The sequence below is a fragment of the Athene noctua genome, chromosome 31, assembly GCF_965140245.1.
Source record: "Athene noctua chromosome 31, bAthNoc1.hap1.1, whole genome shotgun sequence".
Taxonomy (NCBI): Eukaryota; Metazoa; Chordata; class Aves; order Strigiformes; family Strigidae; genus Athene; species Athene noctua.
In genome coordinates, this window is record NC_134067.1 from 628,859 (window position 1) to 652,826 (window position 23,968).

The window sequence follows — 23,968 nt, forward strand, 5'->3', positions numbered from 1 at the left end:
TGTCCCTGTCACCTGCCGTGACAAACTTGTCACCCATAGCCACTGTCACCCTGACAGACAGCCTGTCCCTGTCACCTGCCGTGACAAACTTGTCACCCATAGCCACTGTCACCCTGACAGACAGCCTGTCCCTGTCACCTGCCGTGACAAACTTGTCACCCATAGCCACTGTCATCCTGACAGACAGCCTGTCACCTGCCGTGACAAACTTGTCACCCATAACCACTGTCACCCTGACAGACCGCCTGTCCCTGTCACCTGCCGTGACAAACTTGTCACCCATAGCCACTGTCACCCTGACAGACAGCCTGTCACCTGCCGTGACAACCTTGTCACCCATAGCCACTGTCACCCTGACAGACAGCCTGTCCCTATTACCCGCCGTGACAACTTTGTCACCCATAGCCACTGTCACCCTGACAGACAGCTTGTCCCTGTCACCTGCCGTGACAAACTTGTCACCCATAGCCACTGTCACTCTGACAGACCGCCTGTCCCTGTCACCCACTGTGACAACCCTGTCACACACAGGCCACCGTCACCCACAGGGACAACCTGTCCTCGTCACCCAGGGCCACTGTCACCCTGAGACAGCCACTGCAATCATCAGCCACAGTGACATCCTGTCCCCGTCACCCACAGCAACCGTCACCCACAGTGTCAGCCTGTCACCCATGGCAACTGTCACTCTGAGAGACAGCCTGATCCTGTCACCCACAGCGACAACCCTGTCACCCACAACCACTGTCACCCTCAGTGACAACCTGCCCCTGACACACAGTGACCACCATCTGCAGTGACAGCCTGTCGCTGTCACCCACAGCAACTGTCACCTCCAGTGAGAACCTGTTCCTGTCACCTACAGCCACTGTCACCCACAGTGACAACCATCACCCTGAGGGACAGCCTGTCCTGTCATCCACCATGACAACCCTGTCACCCACAAGACACCATCATCTCCAGTGACAACCACAGCCACTGTCACCCTCAGTCACAACTCATCCCTGTCACTTGCTGTGACAACCCTGTCACCCACGACCACTGTCCCACTGAGAGACAGCCCACCCTGTCACCCCTGATAACCGACACACCAGGAGGTGGCTGCCCCCGTCACCCACCATGACAACCCTGTCACCCACAGCCAGTGATCCGCAGTGACAACCTGTTGTCACCCAGGGCCACTGTCACCCAGAGAGAGCGACCCACAAGGGAATATGGGGGACAGGTGGCCGAGGGGATGCAGGGCCACGGGGGTCATGGGGACAAGGAGATACCTGGTCACAGGGACACGGGGGGGACACGGGGGGGACACGGGGTCCCTGTGCCCCCCCCGTCCCCGTGTCCCCTGCACCCCAAAGTGTCCCCATGCCCTGACGTGCCCCCCATAGGGTCCCCCCATGTCCCCAGGCGTGTCCCCCAAGCCCCTCCCCTTCACCCCAGGCCCCTCCCACCTCCCCGAGACCACGCCCACCCATAAGCCCCGCCCCGCTCCCCAAGCCTCACGCGGAACCAGTCCCGCAGCCCAACCGCCACGCCGCAAGCCCATTGGCTCCCTCCGCCGTCACTCCGCGTCCCGCCTCCACTTCCCATTGGCCGCCGCGCTGTCAGGCGTTCCCGTTGCCCTGGAAACTGGCGGGGCAGGAAGTGGGGAGAGGGCAGAGGCGGGGCTGCCGGACCCCCGGGTTCTGATTGGCTGTTTGCCACCAGCCGGTCAGCGGCGATTGGCGGGCGGCGCGGGCCCCGCCCGCCAGGTGAACCGGACGGATCACGTGGAGGGGGAGCGGGCACCCGGCGGCAGCGGCGGAGCAGCGGCGGCCATGAAGCACTACGAGGTGAGGCGGCGGCGGCGCCGCCCGCCCCGGGCCCGGGCCTGGGCCCAGCCCCGGCCCCGCTCCCAGCCCCGCCTCCCCCTCCACGCCCGGGCCCCTCGGACGCCGCGTTTCTCGCTCGGGGCCGCCGCGACCCTTTTCGCGCATGCGCGGGGGGGGGAAAGGGGCACCGGGCCGCGACACTGCGCATGCGCCGCGGCTTGGCGCCGCCGTTCCCACCGCGCGGGGGGGGGGGCCGTCGCTATGCGCATGCGCAGCAGGGCGGGATTCCGGGGATGCGCAGACTGCGCATGCGTAGGCGCGCAGCTCTCGGGTTGCGCATGCGCAGTGGTGGGTGCGAAGGCGGGGCCTGCGCCCGGAGCCGGGCCCGGGCCCTTCACCGGGGCCTCAGGCCTCCGGTGGGGCCCGGGACGGTTCGAGGGGACCCGGGACGGTTCAGCGGGGCCCGGGACGGTTCATCAGGGCTCAACCGCTGCCCCGGGCCCGTCCCGCCGAGCCTTGCCCGGGCCTGTCGTGGCCGTGCCTCGCCCCGTTTGGCCCCACACCCCGCCTGTCGCAACAGCCGTGACGGGGGGGTGACGGCAGCCGGGACGGTGACGGCAGCCGGGACGGTGTCGGGCGCGGCGGCCGCCCACGCTCCCCCCCCCCCCCCAGGAGGGACAGGCGAGGTGTCACCTCGGGGGTAGCGGGGGGGGGGGGGGGGCTCGGTGTCCCCTCATGGACGGTGCTTGGGGGTGATTCCCGCTGCCCCCGGCGGGAAGAACCTCGCTGCCTGCACCGGGAGGATTCCCTCCCCCTCCCCGTTCCACCGCCCCGGGCAGGGGAACGGCAGCGCGGGGGCTGGGAGGGCGGGTCCTGCCCGCGGCGCTGCCAGCCCCGGCCTGCCCAGCCCGTCAGGCCGCCGCGCCCCGCCGGCGGGGGCGAGAAACGGAGCCCCAACACGGTGTGTACCCCCCCGCCCCCCCTTAATAGTGTCACCACCCCGGGGGGCGGCTGTGACCCCCCCCAAGGTCCCCACGAGTGGGAGGGGTGGAAGCGGTGACACCCCCGGGTGGCCCCGTCCCACCGGCGGTGGCAGCAGGAGGGGCCGCGGCCGCGGGCGGATTCTTGTCATAGCTCGGCGGTGACGGTGACACCGCTGGGGGGGGACACGCCGCCACCCGGCTGGGAGGAAGAGCCAAAATAAACCTGCCCCCCCCCCCCCCCCCCCCCCCCGTCCCCGAACCCTCCGCCAGCCCCGTCTCTGTCACCGTCACCACGCTCGCGGCACCCTCACGCCTCGTTTGGCATGTCCAGGGTTGCTCCTGGGGGTGTCACACCACCGGCCCCCCACAGGGTGACAGACCCTTGTCTGTGACGGGGTGTCACAGGGGTGACACATCCCTGTCCCCTGCTGGGGTGAGCGAGGGTGACAGACCCTCGTTGGGGTGTCCCAGGGGTGGCAGACCCCTGTCCCCATTGGGGTGTCACTGTGTGACAGACCCCTGTCCCCATTGGGGTGTCCCAGGGGGGACAGACCCTCGTTGGGGTGTCCCAGGGGTGACAGACCCCTGTCCCCATTGGGGTGTCACTGTGTGACAGACCCCTGTCCCCATTGGGGTGTCCCAGGGGGGACAGACCCTCGTTGGGGTGTCCCAGGGGTGACAGACCCCTGTCCCCATTGGGGTGTCACTGTGTGACAGACCCCTGTCCCCATTGGGGTGTCCCAGGGGGGACAGACCCTCGTTGGGGTGTCCCAGGGGTGACAGACCCCTGTCCCCATTGGGGTGTCACTGTGTGACAGACCCCTGTCCCCATTGGGGTGTCCCAGGGGGGACAGACCCTCGTTGGGGTGTCCCAGGGGTGACAGACCCCTGTCCCCATTGGGGTGTCACTGTGTGACAGACCCCTGTCCCCATTGGGGTGTCCCAGGGGTGACAGACCCCTGTCCCCATTGGGGTGTCACTGTGTGACAGACCCCTGTCCCCATTGGGGTGTCCCAGGGGTGACAGACCCCTGTCCCCATTGGGGTGTCACTGTGTGACAGACCTCTGTCCCCATTGGGGTGTCACTGTGTGACAGACCTCTGTCCCCATTGGGGTGTCTCAGGGGTGACAGACTCCTGTCCCCATTGGGGTGTCCCAGGGGTGACACATCCCCGTCCCCCACTGGGGTAGCCAGGGGTGACAGACCCTTGTCGCCTTGTCACAAAGTGACATAGACCTGTGTCCCCCCCCCCGCCTCCCCAGGGTGACCCGGGGGTGACATCCAGCCACAATTTGGCCAGGCCTGTCCCCACCCTCACGCCACCAAGCACCTTGGGGACCTGGGGGTGCTGGGGGGGGGGTGTCCAGCCTTACCTCCCGCCCGCGCCGCGCTCCTGTCCCCTCCGTCTCCTCTGTCCACCCGTCCCTGTCCCTCCCCGAGCACCGAGTGACCCTGTCCCCCCTGGGGCCACCTCCAGGGCCACCTTTAGGGCCACCTCCAGGGCCACCAGGGCCAAGAGCCACCCCAGGGTGGGAGGTGGCAGGGAGGGGGGGGGGAGGTTTATATTTAGCAGCTCCCCGCGGACCGATCGGGTTTCGGCTGGGCGCGGCGGCCTCCCCGCCGCGGTGTCCCCACGAGCCGGTGACATGGAGGCAGCGGGGTTGCCCCGGGAGGGGGGTCAGGTGTCCCCGTCCCCCGTCCTGGGGCTGTGGCGCCAGGCTCCCCCCGCCAAGAAGACGAAGAAAGCCGTCCTCTTCTTCGAGGTGGAGATCCTGGACGCCCGGACGCGGGAGAAACTCTGCTTCCTCGATAAGGTACCTGCAGGGGAGGGGACGTGGCCCCTCCCTATTGTCCCCTGTCCCCCCCCCGGGTGGCGTTGGTGGGGTGGAGGAAGGGGAAACTGAGGCACGGGTGCCCCAACGGCCTCTTGGTTGCCCGCAGGTGGAGCCTCACGCCACCGTGGCCGAGATCAAGAGCCTCTTCACCAAGGCCCGTACGTACGGATGGGGACAAGGACAGGGACGGGGACCCTTCGCCAGGAACCCCTGGGGACCCTCTGTGGGGTGCTGGGGACCCTCATTTTGCCTGGGGGACCCATCCTGGGGCTGTGGGCATCCCCCGTCCCAGGGTGGTGGGGACCTTCATAGTGACCGAGGACCTGTCACGGGGCCATCGTGGTCCCTGTTGGGACCCATCATGGGACCTTGGGGACCCTCATCGTGACCAAGGACCTTTTGTGGGGCCGTAGGGACCCCCGTCACGGGGGGCTGGGGACCCTCATTTTGCCTGGGGGACCCATCCTGGGGCTGTGGGGATCCCCGTCCCAGGGTGGTGGGGACATTAACCGTGGCCGAGGACCTGTCACGGGGCCGTCGTTGTCACCATGGGACCTTGGGGACCCTTGTCATGACCTTTTGTGGGGCCATAGGGACCCCCGTCACGGGGGGCTGGGGACCCTCGTGGTGGCCAAGGACCCACCCCAGGGCCGTGGGGACATTTTATGGGGACATTGTGGTCCCCACAATGACCAGGGACCCATCGCGAGTCCCTGGGGACCCCCAAAGGTGACCAGAGACCTGTCACGGGGCCGTGGGGACACCCGTCACGGGGCCATCGTGACTGGGGACACTCCACGGGGCCATCCGCTGTGACCAGGGACCCATCACCGGGCCTTGGGGGACCCCCTTTTGTCACCTGTCATAGCCCCCTGGGGACCCCTCCCCATTGTGACAGCGCCCCCAGCGCGGTGCCATCGCTGTCCCCCGCCGCAGCCGTGTCCCCTCGGTGCCACCAACACTGTCCCTTCTCTCCCGCAGATCCCCAGTGGTACCCGGCCAGACAGTCCCTGCGCCTGGACCCCAGTGAGTGCCACCGCGCGGGGAGGGACAGGGGGGGCGTGTGGCTGTCCCCAAGGTGTCCCCGAAGTGTCCCCAACCCCGCCGCGTGTCCCCGCAGAGGGCAGGTCGCTGAAGGACGAGGACGTGCTGCAGACCCTCCCCGTGGGCACCACCGCCACCTTCTACTTCCGTGACCTGGGGGCCCAGATCAGCTGGGTGACGGTGAGGCGTCCGTCTGTCCCTCTGCCTGTCCCTCTGTCCGTCCCCTTGTCCCTCCCTGCGTCCCTCTGTCCATCTCTCTGTCTGTTTTGCTGTCCCTCCCTCTGTCCGTCTGTCCCTGTCCCTCCATCTGTCCCTGTCCCTCTGTTCCTCCAGCTCTCTGTCCATTCCTGTGTCCATCTGTCCGTCCCTCTGTCTGCTCCTCGGTCCCTGTCCCCCTCCAGCTCTCCTCTGTCCGTCTGTCTGTCCCTCTCTCTGTCCCTTTGTCCACCCCATTGTCCCTCTCTGCATCCCTCTGTCCGTCCCTCCATCTACTGCTCTGTCCCTCCATCCGTCCCTGTCCCTCTGTCCCTCCATCCGTCTCTCTGTCCATTCCTGTGTCCATCTGTCTGTCCCTCCGTCTGCTCCTCTGTCTGTTCCCATGTCTGTCTGTCCGTCCATCCATCCCTGTGTCCCTCCCTCTGTCTGTCTGTCCGTTTCTCCCTCCATCTGCTTCTCTGTCCCTCTGTCCCTTCCTCTGTCCCTTCAGCTCCCCTCCCTCTGTCTGTGTGTCCCTGTCCCTCCCTGTGTCCCTCTGTCCCTCCCCATGTCCCTCTGTCCCCCAATCCCCCATCCCTGTGTCTGTCTGTCCCTGCATCCCCCGCTGGGTCCCCATGTCCCTCTGTCTGTCCCCGTGTCCCCTTCCAGCCCCCTCCCTGTCCGTGTGTCTGTCCCTCCACCCTCCCACCACCCCTCTCCATGGGCCCACCCCTGCCCCCGTGTCCCCTTCGCGTGTCACCATGTCCCTCTATGTGCCTCCCCATCCGTCCGTCTGTCCATGCGTCCATCTGTCTGTCTGTCCACTCCTGTGTCCCTCTGTGTGTCCCTTGTCCCTCCACACCTCCCCATATCCCTCTGTCCCTCCAGCTCCCCTCCCTCTGCCTGTGTGTCCCTCCCCATGTCCCTCTGTCCCCCAATCCCCTATCCCTGTGTCCCTCTGTCCCTCCAGCTCCCCTCCCTGTGTCCCTCTGTCCCTCCCTGTGTCGCTCTGTCCCTCCCCATGTCCCTCTGTCCCCCAGTCCCCCATCCCTGTGTCCCTCTGTCCCTCCCGCTCCGCTCCCTCTGTCTGTGTCCCTCCCTGTGTCCCTCTGTCCCTCCTCATGTGCCTCTGTCCCCCAATCCCCCATCCCTGTGTCCCTCTGTCTGTCCCTCTGTCCCTCCAGCTCCCCTCCCTCTGTCTGTGTGTCCCTCCCTGTGTCCCTCTGTCCCTCCCTGTGTCCCTCTGTCCCCCAATCCCCCATCCCTGTGTCCCTCTGTCCCTCCAGCTCCTCTCCCTCTGTCTGTGTGTCCCTCCCTGTGTCCCTCTGTCCCTCCCCATGTCCCTCTGTCCCCCAATCCCCCATCCCTGTGTCCCTCTGTCCCCCCAGCTCCCCTCCCTCTGTCTGCGTGTCCCTCCCTGTGTCCCTCTGTCCCTCCCTGTCCCCTTCCAGCCCCCTCCCTGTCCGTGTGTCCGTCCCTCCACCCTCCCACCACCCCTCTCCACGTGCCCACCCCTGCCTCCGCGTCCCTTTTGCGTGTCACCGTGTCCCTCCGCCTGCCCCCGCCATCCATCCGTCCGTCTGTCCGTCCGTCCATCCGTCCGTCTGTCCGTCCGTCCATCTGTCCGTCTGTCCATCCGGCCGCAGGTCTTCCTGACGGAGTACGCGGGGCCGCTGCTCATTTACCTGCTCTTCTACTTCCGTGTCCCCTTCCTCTACGGCCCCCGCTACGACTTCACCGCCAGCCGACACCCCGTCGTCCAGTCAGTGTTGGGGTGGTTTTTTTTTTTGGGGGGGGGGTCAGGGGGGGCCCTGGGGGGGCTGGGAGAGGGCTGGGGGGGAGACACCAGGAAGCTGAATTGGGGGTAGTTGGATCCAGGGGGCTGATTTGGGGGGTTGTGAGATATGGGGGGGGGCTGTCCCGGGGGGGGGGGGGCATGGGGCTGAGTTGGGGGTTATAGGGCCTGGGGGGGGTTGGGGGGGGGCTGAATTGGGGGTCTTGAAGGCTGGGGGGCTACCCTGGGGGTGCTGGGGGCCATCTTGGGGGGGTCTTGGGGCTGAATTGGGGGCATAGGATGGGGGGGGGCTACCCTGGGGGGGTTGGGGGCCATCTTGGGGGGGTCTTGGGGCTGAATTGGGGGTTTTAGGATGGGGGGACTGTGCTGGGGGGGGGGAGTGTGGAGCTGCTTTGGGGGGGGCTGATTCAATTCTGGGGGCACTGGAGCCATGTTGGGGGGGTCATGGGGCTGAATTGGGGGCTGCCCTGGGGGGGGCTGGAGAGCTGAATTGGGGGGGTCATAGGATTGGGGGGGGGCAGCCTTGGGGGTGATGTGGGGGGGGAGGCAGAGGCTCTCTGGGGGTTCAGGGACTTTGGGGGGGGGGGCACAGCCCTGGGGGGGGGGGTGCTCAGGGACAGCACTGGGGGCCATGGGGGGTAGGGGTGGGGGTGTGACAGCCCCTGCAGGCACAGGGGTCTCGGGGGGGGGGTGTGTGTGTGTGTGTGTGACGGGGGCATGTCCCCAATGTCGGTGTCCCCCCCCGTGTCCCCCCCAGCCTGGCGTGCTGTTGTCACTCCTTCCACTACGTCAAGCGCCTGCTGGAGACGCTCTTCGTCCACCGCTTCTCCACGGCACCATGCCCCTGCGCAACATCTTCAAGGTGACACCCGTGTCACCCGCTGTCCCCTCCCTGTCCCCCACCCCACCGGGGACACCCCCCCCCCCCCCCGTTCCCCACAGCCTCAGCACCCCCACCGGGTCCCTCCCACCACCCCCTCCTCTCCCCAGCACCCCACGGGAAGTCCTGTGGCCCCACCCCTGGGTGCTGGCAGCTGGGTGTCCCCAGGTGTCACCCGGCCACCACGCGCGCGTGCGTGTGTGTGTGTGTGTCCCCTCAATGTCCCCAACGTGTCCCCAACGTCCTCCCGTGTCCCCCAGAACTGCACCTACTACTGGGGCTTGCCGCCTGGATGGCTATTACATCAACCACCCCGCTGTACACCCCCCCCGGTTGAGTGTCACTGTCACCTGTCCCTGTCCCCTGTCACACCAACCACCTGCTGTACACCCCAACCCGGTGAGTGTCACCGTCACTGTCACCTGTCCCTGTCCCCTGTCACACCAACCACCTGCTGTACACCCCCCCGGTGAGTGTCACTGTCACCTGTCCCTGTCCCCCTATCACACCAACCACCCCCCGTACACCTTTCCTGGGTGAGTGTCACCGTCACTGTCACCTGTCCCCCATCCCCTGTCACACCAACCACACCCTGTACACCCCCCCTGGTGAGTGTCACTGTCACCATCACTGTCACCTGTCCCTGTCCCCTGTCACACCAACCACCACTGTACACCTGTCCTGGTGAGTGTCCTGTCACCGTCCCCTGTCCCCCATCCCCTGTCACACCAACCACCTGATGTACACCCTCTGTGGTGAGTGTCACTGTCACCTGTCCTTGTCCCCTCTCACACCAACCACCCCACTATACACCCCTCCGGTGAGTGTCACCGTCGCTGTCACCATCACTGTCACCTGTCTTCTGTCACACCAGCCATGTGCTGTACACGTCCCTGGTGAGTGTCACTGTCACCATAACTGTCACCTGTCCCTTGTTACACCAACCACCCACTGTACACTTCTGGTGATTGTCACATCTCCTGTCACATCACTGTCACCTGTCCCTGTCCCACCAACCACTCACTATACGCTCCCTGGTGAGTGTCACTGTCACCTGTCCCATCCCCTGTCACATCAACCACCCCCCTGAACACCCTCCCAGTGTCACTTTCACTGTCACCATCACCGTCACCCGTCACCCGTCCCTTGTCACACCCGCAACACACTCTCCCTGGTGGGTGTCACCGTCACTGTCACCTGTCCCTGTCTCTTGTCACACCACCCACCCATTTTACACTCCCTGGTGTTTCTGTCCCCTGTCACACCAACCACCCGCTGTACCCCCCACGGGGACACCGTGACAGGGGGGGTCGGTGTCCCTGACACCCCCCCCCGCCATGTCCCCCAGCTTACGGTGACGAGCAGGTGAAGCTGGCGCTCGCTGTCTTCCTGGTGGGTGCTGGGGGGGTCCCCAGTGGTGCTGGGGGGGCATTGGGGTGCTGGGGGGGGCACTGGGGTGGTCCCAGTGGGTGCTGGGGGGGTATTGGGTGCTGGGGGGGGGCACTGGGGGTGGTCCCAGTGGGTGCTGGGGGGGGCATTGGGGTGCTGGGGGGGGCACTGGGGTGGTCCCAGTGGGGGCTGGGGGGGTATTGGGGTGCTGGGGGGGGCACTGGGGTGGTCCCAGTGGGTGCTGGGGGGGGCATTGGGGTGCTGGGGGGGGCACTGGGGTGGTCCCAGTGGGTGCTGGGGGGGTATTGGGGTGCTGGGGGGCACTGGGGTGGTCCCAGTGGTGCTGGGGGGCATTGGGGTGCTGGGGGGGCCACTGGGGTGGTCCCAGTGGGTGCTGGGGGGGGCATTGGGGTGCTGGGGGGGGCACTGGGGTGGTCCCAGTGGGTGCTGGGGGGTATTGGGGTGCTGGGGGGGGCACTGGGGGTGTCCCAGTGGGTGCTGGGGGGGTATTGGGGTGCTGGGGGGGGCACTGGGGTGGTCCCAGTGGGTGCTGGGGGGGTATTGGGGTGCTGGGGGGGGCCCCTGGGGTGGTCCCAGTGGATGCTGGGGGGGGCAGGTGGGTGCTGGGGGGGGGTCTGGGTGCCGCCTGCAGCTCAGGGCCCCCCCCGTTTCCCCCCCCCCCCAGTTCTGCCAACTCGGCAACTTCTCCATCCACGTGGCCCTGCGGAACCTGCGCCCCGCTGGTGAGGGGGGGGACACGGGGGGGACACACGTGTGGGCGAGGATCGTGTGTGGGGGGGTGACGTGTGGGGGGGTGACATGTGAGAGGATGACACGCATGTAGGCAGAGTGATGTGTAGGGGTGACACATGTGTGGGAGGGTGACACACATGTGGGGGTGACCGTGTGGAGGGTGACACGTGTGTCACTCCCTCACGTCACATCCCCTACACGTGTGTCACACACATATAGGGGGTGTGATGACGTTGTAGGGTTGACACATGTGGGAGTGACACACGTGTGGGGGTGTGACATGAGCGTGGAGGTGTGACACACGTGTAGGGGGTGACGTGTAGGAGTGTGACACACCTGTGGGGGTGTGACACACGTGTAGGGGTGACACATGTGGGAGGGTGACACGTGTGTCACTCCGTCACGTCACATCCCCTACACGTGTGTCACACACATGTAGGGGGTGTGATAGACGTGTAGGGGTTGACACATGTGGGAGTGACACGCGTGTGGGGGTGTGACATGAGCGTGGAGGTGTGACACACGTGTAGGGGGGTGACACATGTAGGGGTGACACATGTGGGAGCGTGACACAACCTGTGGGGGTTGTGACACGCGTGTAGGGGGTGACACGTGGGAGGGTGATACACGTAGGGGGGGTGTGACACGCTCGTGGGGGGAGTGATGCATGTAGGAGTTGATACACGGGGTGACACGTGTGTGGGGGCTGACGTGTGTGTGGGTGACGTGTGGGGTGATACGTGGGGGGGGTGACACCTGTGTATGTGACCCGTGTGTGTGTGAAATATGTGACATGCGTGTGTATGACCAGTGTGGGTGACCACTGTGTGTGACCTGTGTGTGTGACACGTGTGTGACCCATGTGTGTAACCCGTGTGTGTGACCCGTGTGACACACGTGTGTGACCTGTGCGTGACCCATGTGTGACCCGTGTGTGTGACCCATCTGTGTGACACGTGTGACGTGTGTGTGACCCGCATGTGTGACACATGACACGTGTAACCCGTGTGTGTGACCCGTGTGACACACGTGTGTGACCTGTGCGTGACCCATGTGTGACCCGTGTGTGTGACCCATCTGTGTGACACGTGTGACGTGTGTGTGTGACCCGCAGGTGTGACACAACACGTGTAACCCGTGTGTGACCCGTGTGTGTGACCCACGTGTGACCTGTGTGACACGTGTGTGTGACCTGTGTGTGACCCATATGTGTGACATGTGTAATCTGTGTGTGTGACACACGTGTGTGACCTCTGTGTGTGACCCTTGTGACACACGTGTGTGACCTGCGTGTGACCCGTGACACACGTGTGTGACCTCTGTGTGTGACCTGTGTGACACACGTGTGTGACCTCTGTGTGTGACCCTTGTGACACATGTGTGTGACCCTTGTGACACACGTGTGTGACCTCTGTGTGTGACCCGTGACACATGTGTGTGACCTCTGTGTGTGACCCATGTGACACACGTGTGTGACCTGTGTGTGACCTGTGTGACACGTGTGTGACCTCTGTGTGACCCGTGTGACACACGTGTGTGACCTGTGTGACCCGTGTGACACACGTGTGTGACCTCTGTGTATGACCCTTGTGACACACGTGTGACCTGTGTGTGACCTGTGTGACACGTGTGTGACCCGCGTGTGACCCGTGTGACACACGTGTGTGACCTGTGTGACCCGTGTGACACACGTGTGTGACCTCTGTGTATGACCCTTGTGACACACGTGTGACCTGTGTGTGACCTGTGTGACACGTGTGTGACCCGCGTGTGACCCGTGTGACACACGTGTGTGACCTGTGTGACCCGTGTGACACACGTGTGTGACACGCGTGTGCCGGCCCAGGCTCCAAGACGCGGAAGATCCCGTACCCCACCCGCAACCCCTTCACTTGGCTCTTCCTGCTCGTCTCCTGCCCCAACTACACCTACGAGGTGGGGGGGCAATTGGGGGGGGTCCCACTGCTGGGGGGGGCAATGGGGGTGGTCCCACTGCTGGGGGGGGGCAATGGGGGGGGTCCCACTGCTGGGGGGGGCAATGGGGGGGGTCCTACTGCTGGGGGGGGCAATTGGGGGGTCCTACTGCTGGGGGGGGCAATTGGGGGGATCCTACTGCTGGGGGGGGCAATGGGGGGGGTCCCACTGCTGGGGGGGGCAATGGGGGGGGTCCTACTGCTGGGGGGGGCAATTGGGGGGGGTCCCACTGCTGGGGGGGGGCAATTGGGGTGGTCCCACTGCTGGGGGGGGGCAATGGGGGGGGTCCCACTGCTGGGGGGGGCAATTGGGGGGGTCCTACTGCTGGGGGGGGCAATTGGGGGGGTCCTACTGCTGGGGGGGGCAATTGGGGGGGTCCTACTGCTGGGGGGGGCAATTGGGGGGATCCTACTGCTGGGGGGGGCAATGGGGGGGTCCTACTGCTGGGGGGGGCAATGGGGGGGGTCCTACTGCTGGGGGGGGCAATGGGGGGGGTCCCACTGCTGGGGGGGGGCAATGGGGAGGGGCCGTCAGTGCTGGGGGGAGAGGGGTCCCACCACCCTGGGGGGGGGGCAGTGGTTGTGCTGGGGGGTTGGGGGGTCACCACAATGGGGGAACTTTTTGGGGGGCGGAGGAAGCACCTTGGGGGGGAGCTGCCCCCCCCCCCAACAGGTGCTGCCCCCCCCCCGCCCCCCCCCCAGGTCGGGTCCTGGATCGGTTTCACCATCATGACGCAGTGTCTGCCCGGTGAGCGGGGGGGGGGCACCCTGGGGGGGATACACCCTGGGGGGGGGTGAGGGTGCCTTTTGGGGGGGTATGGGGGGGGGGGGGGGCACCCTGATGCCCCTCCTGCACCCCATGTCCCACCCCCGACCTGGCCCTGTCCCCCAGGGTCCCCGTGGCCTCTGTCCCCCCCTATGGCGTGCCCATGTTCCTCCCACCCCCCTCTCTATCCCCCCCCCGGGGTCCCCATGGCCCCCCCCCATGTCCCCTGTCCCCATCTGGGGTCCCCATATCCCTCCCTGGGGTCCCCCCTTCATGTCCCCTGGGGTCCCCATGGGCCCCCTTCATGTCCCCATGGCCCCTCCTGGGGCACCCATGGCCCCCCCATATTTCCTGTTCCACCCTGGGGTCCCCATGGCCCCTCTGGAGTCCCCATGCCCCCTCCCATGTCCCCTCCTGGGGTCCCCATGTCCCCCCTTATGTCCCCTGGGGTCCCCATGGCCCCCATATCCCCTGTCCCCCCCCTGGGGTCCCATGTCCCCCCCTTCATGTCCCCTGTCGTCCCCATATCCCTCCCTGCGGTCCCCATGGCTCCCCCCATGTCCTCAGTCCCCCCTGGGGTCCCCATGTCCCCCTTTTATGTCCCCTGTCCCTTGTGGTCCCCATGTCCCTCCCTGGTGTCCCCATGTCCCATGTCCCCCCCTTCATGTCCCCTTGTCGTCCCCATATCCCTCCCTGGGGTCCCCATGCCCCCCCTCCCCCCCGGCCACATCCCCTGGGGTCCCCATGTCCCTCCCTGGTGTCCCCACGTCCCCTGTCCCCCCCCCCATCTCCCCTGGGGTCCGCTGTCCCCCGTGGTGACGGTGGCCCCGCAGTGGCCCTCTTCTCGCTGGTGGGCTTCGTGCAGATGGCCATCTGGGCCAGGGCAAACACCGCAGCTACCTGCGGGAGTTCCGCGACTACCCCCGCTGCGCTCCCCCATCGTCCCCTTCCTGCTGTGACCCCGGGGACACCGCGGGGACACCGCGGGGACACCGCGGGGACAGCCTGGGGAACCCCCGGGGACACCGCGAGGACACCCCCAGGGACACCCTGGGGACACCCGCCATCCCTCATCGTCCTCTTCCTGCTGTGACTCTGGGACACCCGGGGACACCCTGACACCCCGGGGACACCGCGAGGACACCCCTGGGGACACCTGCCATCCCTCATCATCCTCTTCCTGCTGTGACTCTGGGGACACCGCGGGGACACCGCGGGGACACCCTGACACCCCGGGGACACCGCGAGGACACCCCTGGGGACACCCGCCATCCCCCATTGTCCTCTTCCTGCTGTGACTCTGGGGACACCGCGGGGACACCGCGGGGACACCCTGACACCCCGGGACACCGCGAGGACACCCCTGGGGACACCCGCCATCCCCCATTGTTCTCTTCCTGCTGTGACTCTGGGGACACTGCGGGGACACCCCACAGCCCCCATTGTCCCCTTCCTGCTGTGACCCTGAGGACGCCCTGGGGACACCGCGAGGACACCCCAGGGACACCTGCCACCCCCCATTGTCCCCTTCCTGCTGTGACTCCGGGGACACTGTGGGGACACCCCAGGGACGCTGTGGGGACACCTGCCACCCCCCATTGTCCCCTTCCTGCTGTGACCACAGGGATGCTGTGGGGACACCCGTGTCCCTCATTGTCCCTTTCCTACTGTGACCCTGGGGACACCCTGACCAGTCCTTGTCACCCCCCTGTCCTGCACTGAGCCTTGGGGACAGCGTGGGGACACCCCGGCAACACCCTGAGCCGCGGGGACAGGGGACACAGGGACACGAGCCTGTCGTGCTCACAGCAGGACACTGGCACGTGGCCCTTGTCCCTTGTCACCTGCGGGGTCCCCGTCCCCTCCAGGGACCCACCCCCCCCGTCCCCCTCCCCTGGGGCCATCCCCGCTGTCCCTGTCCCCTCCCTCGTGTCCTGTCACCCCGCGGGCCACCCCAGCAGTGGCTGAAGCCACCATGGGTGACAAAGTGTCACCCTCGGTGGCCGGGAATGACCCGTGTCACCCCCACGTGACCCGACATTGCGTGTGTGGCCCCTTTGTCCCCGCAGGTGACAATAAACGCTGTCACACCCCCTTACCCCCTCCACGCGTTGCCCGTCATTGTCCCCACCCCAAGGCGACACGTGCTGGGGTCCCGGCCACCCCGTGGGGACAATCCCCACTTGTCTTGTCCCCAAGCTCGTGACACAGGGTGGGCGGGAGGGTCCCAGCCACCGTCTTGTCCCCCATGTCCCCAAAGGCGGTGACAAGCCAATGTGGCATCAAACTCCGTGGGTTTATTTTGTGGCGGGTGTCCCCGTGTGTCCCCGCGTGTCCCCACGTGTCACTCGCCGGTGGCAGCTGCCACCTCCCGCTGCCGGAGCCGCTTCTGGCGCTGGAGCAGCCGCCGCTCGCGCTCAAACTCCTTCATGCGCATCACGTAGCTGGGGACAGGCGTGTCACCCCCCTGGGGACACCCCCCGACACCGGGGGACACCCGCCAGGCGGGAGGGGACACACTGTGGGGACAAGAGGGGCCCCAGAGGACACCACGATGGCCCCAACCCCCTCCCCGCTCCCCCTGTCACCCCCCACGGACGTGTGTCCCCCCCCCCCCCCCCCGCAATGTCCCCGTCCCCCTCCTTGTGTCCTGCTGTCCCCACATCCCCCTGGTGGCCCCCTGTCGTCCCGCCACCCCCCCCCCCCATTCCAGTGTCCCCCCCGGATGTCCCCATGTCCCCCTCAATGTCCCAGTGTCCCCCTCTGTATTCCGGTGTCCCCCTGTCCCCCAGGTTCCCTTTATCCCCCCATCTCCCTGTGCACCCCAATGTCCCCCCATGTCCCCTTTTGTCCCCCCATGTCCCACTGTCCCTGTGTCCCCTGTCCCTGTGTTCCCCGCCAATGTCCCGCTGTCCTTGTGTCCCCATGTCCCCATGTCCCTCCCCATGTTCCCATGTGTGTCCCCAGGTCCCTGTGTCCCCCCCCATGTCCCACTGTCCCTGTGTGTCCCCCCATGTCCCCCCCGTGTCTCCCCCATATCCCCGTGTCCCCCCATGTCCCCTCCACGTCCCCCTGTCCCTGTGTGTCCCCACATCCCCGTGTCCCCTGTCCCTGCGTTCCCCCCATGTCCCCCCCGTATCCCCCCCATATCCCTGTGTCCCCCCCACATCCCCCTGTCCCTGTGTCCCCCCACGTCCCCGTGTCCCCTCCACGTCCCCCTGTCCCTGTGTGTCCCCACATCCCCGTGTCCCCTGTCCCTCCGTTGCCCCCCACGTCCCCCTGTCGCAGTGTCCCCCCATATCCCCGTGCCCCCCGTCCCCGTGTCCCCCCCCGCGGTACTCGTGGTGCTGGCAGGTGTCCCAGGCGTGGCGCAGGTGGTGGCACTGCCAGGGGGCGGGGAAGGCGTCGCGGTGGCACCGCATCAGCCGCAGCAGGTGGTGGGCGCAGAAATCCCGCTGGTCCAGCGGCACCTGGGCCCGCGCCAGCTCCTCCGCCGTGGCCACCATCACTGTCACCGGGGTGGGGACACACGGGTCAGCGCCCGCCACGGCGGGGGACACGGACACAGAGGGGTCGGGGCGCCCTGGGGACGGCGGTGGGGACGGGGAGCGGGGGACGTGGCTTGGGGGGGACACGCGGGGACATCGGTGGCCACCACAAGGACGTATGTGGCATGTGGGGACACACGGCAGGGACAGGGGGATCGTGGCTGGGCTGGGGACACGGTGGCCAGGACGGGGACATCGGCACATACGTGGCACGTGGGGACAGATGGGGACACGCAGCAGGGACAGGGAGCGGAGGACACGGCGTGGCCACCATGGGGACATCGGCATGCATGTGGCACGTGGGGGGACGTGCCTGGGTTGGGGACACGGTGGCCACCACAGGGACATCAGCACATAGGTGGCACGGGGGGGGGGACATGGGGACACGCAGCAGGGACAGGGGGATGTGGCAGGGGTGGGGACACGGTGGCCAGGACGGGGACATCGGCACATACGTGGGCATGTGGGGGGACGTGGGGACGCGCAGCAGGGACAGGGAGTGGGGGACATGGGGTGGCCACCACGGGGACATCGGCACACATGTGGCATGTGGGGGGGGGACACGGGGGGGGGGACACGGGGGGACACATCAGGGATGGGGGGGACCAGGGACGCGGCGGGGATGGGCGAGAGGTGACAGTGACAGGCGGGGGACAGGGGACGTGGGCGGCCACGTGTGGGGCCAGGACAGGACACGGGGACATCACGGGGACGGGGGGGGCACATGGGAAGGGACACGGGGGGGTCATAAGGGGGACACAAGGGGACACAGGGGGGACATGGAGGACACGGGAGGGGACACGGGGAGGTCACAGAACGACATGGGAGGGGACACGGGGGGGACACCACGGGGGTCCGCGGGAGCGGGGGGGTGACACGGGGCGGGGGGGGCGGGTACCGGGGACACACGGGGCGGGGGGGTCACACCGAGGGGACACCCCAAGGGCACCCCCGGGGCGGGGCGGGGCGGGGCCGGTGCCCCCCCCCAGTCCGTGTCACCCCCCCGCAGTCCGTGTGTCCCGTGTCCTCCCCCCGGTGTCCCCCCCCGGTGCCGGGACTGACCGCGGGGCCGGCGCTGCGGCAGCCCCAGCTCGGCGGGGAAGGTCGGGAGCTGCAGCGGGTCCGGTTCGGTCTCCGCATCCCCCAGGTACCGCCGCGCCAGGTGAGCGCCCATCGCCGCCGCGGGCCCGGCAACGGCGGGAAACCGGAACCGGAAACACCGGGGAACCGGAACCGGAATCACCGGGACCACCGGGAAACCGGGACCACCGGGAAACCCGAACCGGGAACAACGGCAACACCAGAACAACCGGAACAACCGGGACCACCGGCAAATCGGAACCGGAACAACCGGGACCACCGGGAAACAGGAACCGGACCCACCCGGACCACCGGGACCACCGGGACCGGGACCACCGGGCACACCACAGGGAAACCGGAAGCACCGGAGAACAGGAACCGGAACCGGAACCACCGGGAAACCGAAACCACCGAGGAACCGAAACGGGAACCACCGGAACATCCGGAACCAACGGGACGGGAAATGGAACCAGCCCGGACGCCAAAGCGGGACGGACCCAGGAACCGGAAGTTCCCGCCCCGCCGATACCATCGAGGCGGCTGGGGGGGCCAGAGCGGCGCTTCCGCTGCTGACGCCGCCCTGGTGGACGGGAGGACCAAGGGGGGGTGCTGGGGGGGGGTTGGGGGGTTTTGGGGGGTCTGGGGGTGGTGGGGGAAGTCCGGGGGGACTCGGGGGGGGTGGTGGATACGGGAGGACTTGGGGGGCTCAGGGGGGGTTTGGGGGTGCAGGGGGGGGTAGGGGGAGCATCAGGAGGGGATTGGGGGTGCTGAAGGCGTTTGGGGGGGCCCGGGGGGGGGGACTCGTGGGGGGTTGGGGGTTCAGGAGGACTTGGGGGGCTCGGTGGGGGGGGGTGGGGGTTCAGGGGGGCGCTATGGGGTGCAGGGAGGGATTGGGAGGGGTTTGGGGGTGCTGAGAGCGTTTGGGGGGCCCCGGGGGGGAGATTGGGGGGGGGGGCTCAGGGCGGGTTTGGGGTGCGGGGGGGTTGTGGGGGGGTGTCGGGGGGGTTTGGGGGTGCTGAGGGCATTTGGGGGGGCGGGAGGAATTCAGGGGGCGGGTGTACGGGGGGGTTTGGGGGTGTCAGGGGGGATTTTGGGGTGCCCCCCCCTGCCCCCGGTGCAGCCCAGCTGCTGCCAGCGCCCGAGCGTGTCCCCTCTTCCTGCCGTCACCCATGGGTGCCCGGGGCGGGGCCGGGGACATTTGGGGACCCTTGGGGACACGGTGGGTGTCGGCGACATTGGGGGGGGGGTGTCTCAGGGTCCTTTTGAGGACATTTGGGGACACGAGACCACCAGGGACGCAGGGGACGGCTGGAGAGGTTGGGGACCCTTGGGGACTTTTGAGGACATCTGGGGTGTCAGGGACGTTTGGGGACAGTGGGGGGGCCCCGGGGGACAGTGGGGGGTGTTGGGAGTGTTGAGGACCTTTGGGGACATTTGGGGACCTCAGGGACTCCTGGGGGTGATGGGGACCTTTGGGGACCCTTGGGGATGGATGTTGGGGACATTTGGGGACCATCAGGGACTCTTGGGGGTGACAGGGACCTTTGGGGACATTTGGGGACCATCAGGGACTCCTGGGGGTGACGGGGACCTTTGGGAACATTTGGGGATGGATGTTGGGGACCCTTGGGGACATTTGGGGACCTCAGGGACTCCTGCGGGTGACGGGGACCTTTGGGGACATTTGGGGATGGATGTCGGTGACTCTTGGGGACATTTGGGGACCACCAAGGACAGGTGGGGACCCTTAGAGATTCCAGGGATCTTTGGGGACATTTGGGGACACTGTGGGATCCCCATTTGGGGACCATCAAGGACCCCTGAGGGTGCCAGTGACATTTGGGGGACACTGGGGAGACCATTGGCCACCAGTGTGACGTTTGGGGACAATCGGGGACATCCGGAGAGACCGTTGGGGACCTCAGGGAAGTTGGGGACAGGTGTGTCACCGCCCCCGGCACCGGGGACACTTTCGGTTCCCCCCTGGGGACCCTGGGGATGGGGGTGGGGACGGTGGTGGCCCGTGACGGGGACGTGGTGGCCGCGGTGACAGGGACACGGTGGCAGGACCTGGCAGGGGGACCCCGGGACGTGGCTGAGGTGGGGACGGGGACATGGGGACACTGCGGGGGGGGGTGTCACCGTGGGGGGGGGGGGGGACGGGGACACACAAAAACCGCGGGATGGGGACACTGAGGTGGGGGCGGGGACAGGGACATGAGGGGGGACCCCGAGGTTGGGGACAGGGACAAGGGGGGGGGGGGTGACACGTGGGGACAGGGCTGGGGGGGGGCGGGGGGAGAAAGGGGGGGGACACGGTGGCTCCGGGGCGCTGGGGGACACGGGGCTGGGGCGGGGGGTGGCACTTGGGGACATTGTCCTGCTGGGGACACGGGGCCCTTCCCCCCCCCCCCCCCCCGTGTCCCCCCCGTGTCCCCCCCGTGTCCCCCCCATCCCCCTCTCGCTCTCTTCCAGGCCCCCCCCCCCCCCCCCCGCCATGAAGCCCCGAGGTACCAGGGGGCGGGGCTAGAGGAGGGGGCGGAGTTAAGGGGAAGGGGTGGGGTTACAGGGAAGGGGCGTGGCTAAGGGGAAGGGGGCGGGGATAAGAGAAACAGGGTGGGATTAAAGGGAGGGGGCGGGGTTAAAATAAATGGCCAGGGTTAATCAAATGGGCGGGGCTAAGGGGAGGGGTTAAGGGAAGATGGGCGGGGTTAAGGGGAAGGGGCGGTGTTGGTTGAGTGGGTGGGGCTAAGGGGAAGGGGTGGGTTTGAGGGAAATGGGCGTGGTTAATGGAACGGGTGGGGTTAAGGGGAAGGAGCAGGGTTAAGGGGAAATGGGCGTGGTTAATGGAATGGGCGGGGTTAGGTAGAAGGGGCGGGGTTAAGGGGAAGGAGCCGTTAAGGAGAGGGGCGTGGTTAAGGGAAATGGGCGGGGTTAACGGAATGGGAGGGGTTAAGGGAAAGCAGAATTAAGGAGAAGGGTGGGGTTAAGGGGAAGGGGCGGGGTTAAGGGGAAGGGGCGGGGTTAAGGGGAAGGGGCGGGGTTAAGGGGAAGGGGCGGGGTTAAGGGGACAAGTTCGGGGCCGTTTGGGCATCGATTTGGGGCAATTCCGGGCAATTTGAGGTGCAAAGGCTGCAGCAGGCTTAGTGCAGGTCGGGGGCAATTTTGGGTCAAGTTTGGGGCAGTTTGGGTCAATTTTGGGACAATTTGGGGTCAATTTTGGGGCAGTTTGGGTCGATTTTGGGCAGTTTGGGTCAATTTTGGGACAATTTGGGGCAGTTTGGGTCAATTTTGGGACAATTTGGGGTCAATTTTGGGGCAGTTTGGGTCGATTTTGGGCAGTTTGGGTCAATTTTGGGGCCGTTTGGGTCAATTTTGGGGCAGTTTGGGTCAATTTTGGGACAATTTGGGGTCAATTTTGGGGCAGTTTGGGTCAATTTTGGGTCAATTTTGGGGCAGTTTGGGTCGATTTTGGGCAGTTTGGGTCAATTTTGGGGCAGTTTGTGTCAATATTGGGTCAATGTTGGGGCAATTTTGGGGCCTTTTGGGTCAAGTTTGGGGCAGTTTGGGTCAATTTTGGGACAATTTGGGGTCAATTTTGGAGCAGTTTGGGTCAATTTTGGGACAATTTAGGGTCAATTTTGGGGCAGTTTGGGTCAATTTTGGGACAATTTTGGGGCAGTTTGGGTCAATTTTGGGACAATTTGGGGTTAATTTTGGGGCAGTTTGGGTCAATTTTGGGACAATTTTGGGTCAATTTTGGGACAATTTGGGGTTAATTTGGGGCAGTTTGGGTCAATTTTTGGACAATTTTGGGTCAATTTTGGGGCAGTTTGGGTCAATTTTGGGACAATTTTGGGGCAGTTTGGGTCAAGTTTGGGGCAGTTTGGGGCAGCTCGGGGACAGTTTTAGGGTGCTTGGGGCAGTTTGCAGCCGGTTTGGGGGGGCAACTTGGGGCAGTGTGGGACCAGATTTTGGGGTGATTTGGGCCGGTTTGGGGTCCCCCCCTCCCCAGGCCCCCCCTCCGAGGACGCTGAGGACTACGAGAACGTGGCGCCCCCCCTGCCCCCCCCCCACCTCCCCCTCAAGACTCTGGGGCCCCCCCAGCCCCCCCCGCATCTGCCCCACGGTGGGGATGCAGGTATGGGGGGGGGGGAGCGGAATTTACCCCGGGTGGGGGGGCATTTGAACGGGGGAGAGGATTTATTTGCCCCATAGGGGGGTATTTTCCCTGAGGGGGGGTATTTTATTTACCCCAAAGGGGTATTTATTCCAATGGGGGGTATTTTTCCTAGTGGGGGGGTGTTTTTCCAATGGAGAAGAATTTTATTTACCCCAAGGGGGTATTTACCCCAAGGGGGGGCATTTTATTTACCCTAAGGGAATATTTTCCCCGGTGTGGGGGTATTTTCCCGGGGGGGGGGGGTGTGTATTATTTTTACCCCAAGTGGGTATTTTCCCCAATGGGGGGGGTATTTTCCCTACTGCAGAGGCATTTTTCCAGGGGGGGGTGTATTTTTTTACCCCAAGAGGGTATTTACCCCAATAGTGAGGATATTTTCTCTAGTGGGGGGTATTTTCCCCAAGGGGGGGTTTATTTTTTTTACCCTAAGAGGATATTTACCCCAGGGGGGGATATTTTTCCCAGTGGGGGGGGTATTTACCCCAATTGGGGATATTTACCCTCCTCCCCCTTCCCCAGGTGCCCTCCCCAGCCCCCCCCCGCTGCCCCCCCCCATGAAGCCGCGGACAGGGGGGCCCCCCCGGGCGGCGGCTGCTGGCCCTGGCCGTGACCTTGGGGGTCCTGGCGACCGCCGGCGCCGTCGGCATCGGCCTGGGCACACGTGAGTCGGGGGGGGGGGGGCTCTTGTGAGACCCCCCCCCATGTGAAACCCTCGTGCGAGACCCTCGTGCAAATGGAACTGAGCCCCATTGGGGGGGGGGGGGGTGATGAGCCCCTTTTTTGGGGGGTTAAGCCTCATTTTTGGGGGGGTTGGCTCCGTTTGGGGGAGGCTCAAACCCTATCGGGAGGGTGCAAATTCCATTTGGGGGGGGTTAAGCCCCATTTTGGGGGGGTTAAGCCCCATTTTGGGGGGGTCTGAGCCCCATTTGGGGGGGCTGAACTCCATTTTGGGGGGTTGAGTCCCGATTCATGGGGTCTCAGCCCCCCTTTTTGGGGGTCAGCTCCATTTCGGGGGGTTGAACCCCATTTTGGGGGGTCAGCTCCATTCGGGGGGGCATCGGAGCCTTATTTTTGGGGGGGGTCTCACCCTACTTTGGGGGGGTTAGCCCCATTTAGCCCCATTTTGGCGGGTTGAGCCCCATTTTGGGGGGGGTCTGAGCCACATTTTGGGGGGGTTGAATCCCGACTCTGGAGTCTGAGTCCCCCCTTGGGGGGGTCTGAGCTCCGTTTTGGGGGGCTGAACCCCATTTTGGGGGGGTCAGCTCCATTTGGGGGGGCATCGAGCCTTATTATGGGGGGGTCTCACCCCATTTTGGGGGGGTTTAACCCCATTTTGGGGGGTTGAGCCCCATTTTGGGTGGAAGTTGAGCCCCATTTCTGACGGTCCGTGCTCTATTTTGGGGGGGCCTGTTCCCCGTTTTTTTTTTTGGGGGGGGGGGGGGAGCTGAGCCCTACTGAAGGATCCAAGCCCCGTTTTGGGGGGGGGGGGGGGGGTGTCAGAGCTGAGCCCCATTTTCAGGAATCTGCCCTATTTCTGAGGGGTGCAGCCCCATTTGGGGGGGGCTGAACTCCTTTTCTGGGGGGGTCAAACCCCCTTTTGGGGGTCCGAGCCCCGCGGGGGGGGCTGAGCACCCCCGGCCCCCCCGCAGGGAGCCTGGATCGGGCCCTGGCCGAGGTGCAGGTGCAGCAGCAGCAGCTCCAGCAGGATTTGGCCGCCCTGCGGCAGACCCTG

General features: G+C 66.0%; 3 protein-coding genes across 3 annotated transcripts in view; 1 reads left to right on the forward strand and 2 right to left on the reverse strand.

Moving 5' to 3' along the window:
- The first annotated feature begins 1,651 nt into the window (after positions 1–1,651).
- LOC141972193 (very-long-chain enoyl-CoA reductase-like) lies at positions 1,652–14,519 on the forward strand. The gene is given in 17 exon segments (XM_074930041.1): positions 1,652–1,832; positions 4,559–4,609; positions 4,737–4,788; positions 5,612–5,656; positions 5,751–5,854; positions 7,516–7,631; positions 8,422–8,489; positions 8,492–8,526; positions 8,805–8,823; positions 8,826–8,876; positions 9,893–9,936; positions 10,619–10,676; positions 12,533–12,621; positions 13,362–13,407; positions 14,259–14,303; positions 14,306–14,341; positions 14,344–14,519. Coding segments are annotated over 17 exon segments (915 nt in total). The 5' UTR covers positions 1,652–1,817; the 3' UTR covers positions 14,385–14,519.
- Positions 14,520–15,700: 1,181 nt separating this feature from the next.
- NDUFB7 (NADH:ubiquinone oxidoreductase subunit B7) lies at positions 15,701–18,213 on the reverse strand. The gene is made up of 3 exons (XM_074930046.1): positions 18,036–18,213; positions 16,765–16,933; positions 15,701–15,869 (listed from the first exon to the last, which is right to left on the reverse strand). The coding sequence occupies exons 1-3, from the start codon at positions 18,145–18,147 to the stop codon at positions 15,770–15,772; spliced, it is 381 nt and encodes a 126-aa protein (XP_074786147.1). The 5' UTR covers positions 18,148–18,213; the 3' UTR covers positions 15,701–15,769.
- The window catches only part of LOC141972075 (calmodulin-regulated spectrin-associated protein 3-like), a 17,490-nt gene continuing 11,734 nt past the window's right edge, over positions 18,213–23,968 (reverse strand). Inside the window, exon 7 of the mRNA XM_074929839.1 lies at positions 18,213–18,633. Within this exon, the coding sequence (XP_074785940.1) occupies positions 18,213–18,633 (421 nt within the window). The remainder of the gene's footprint in view (positions 18,634–23,968) is intronic.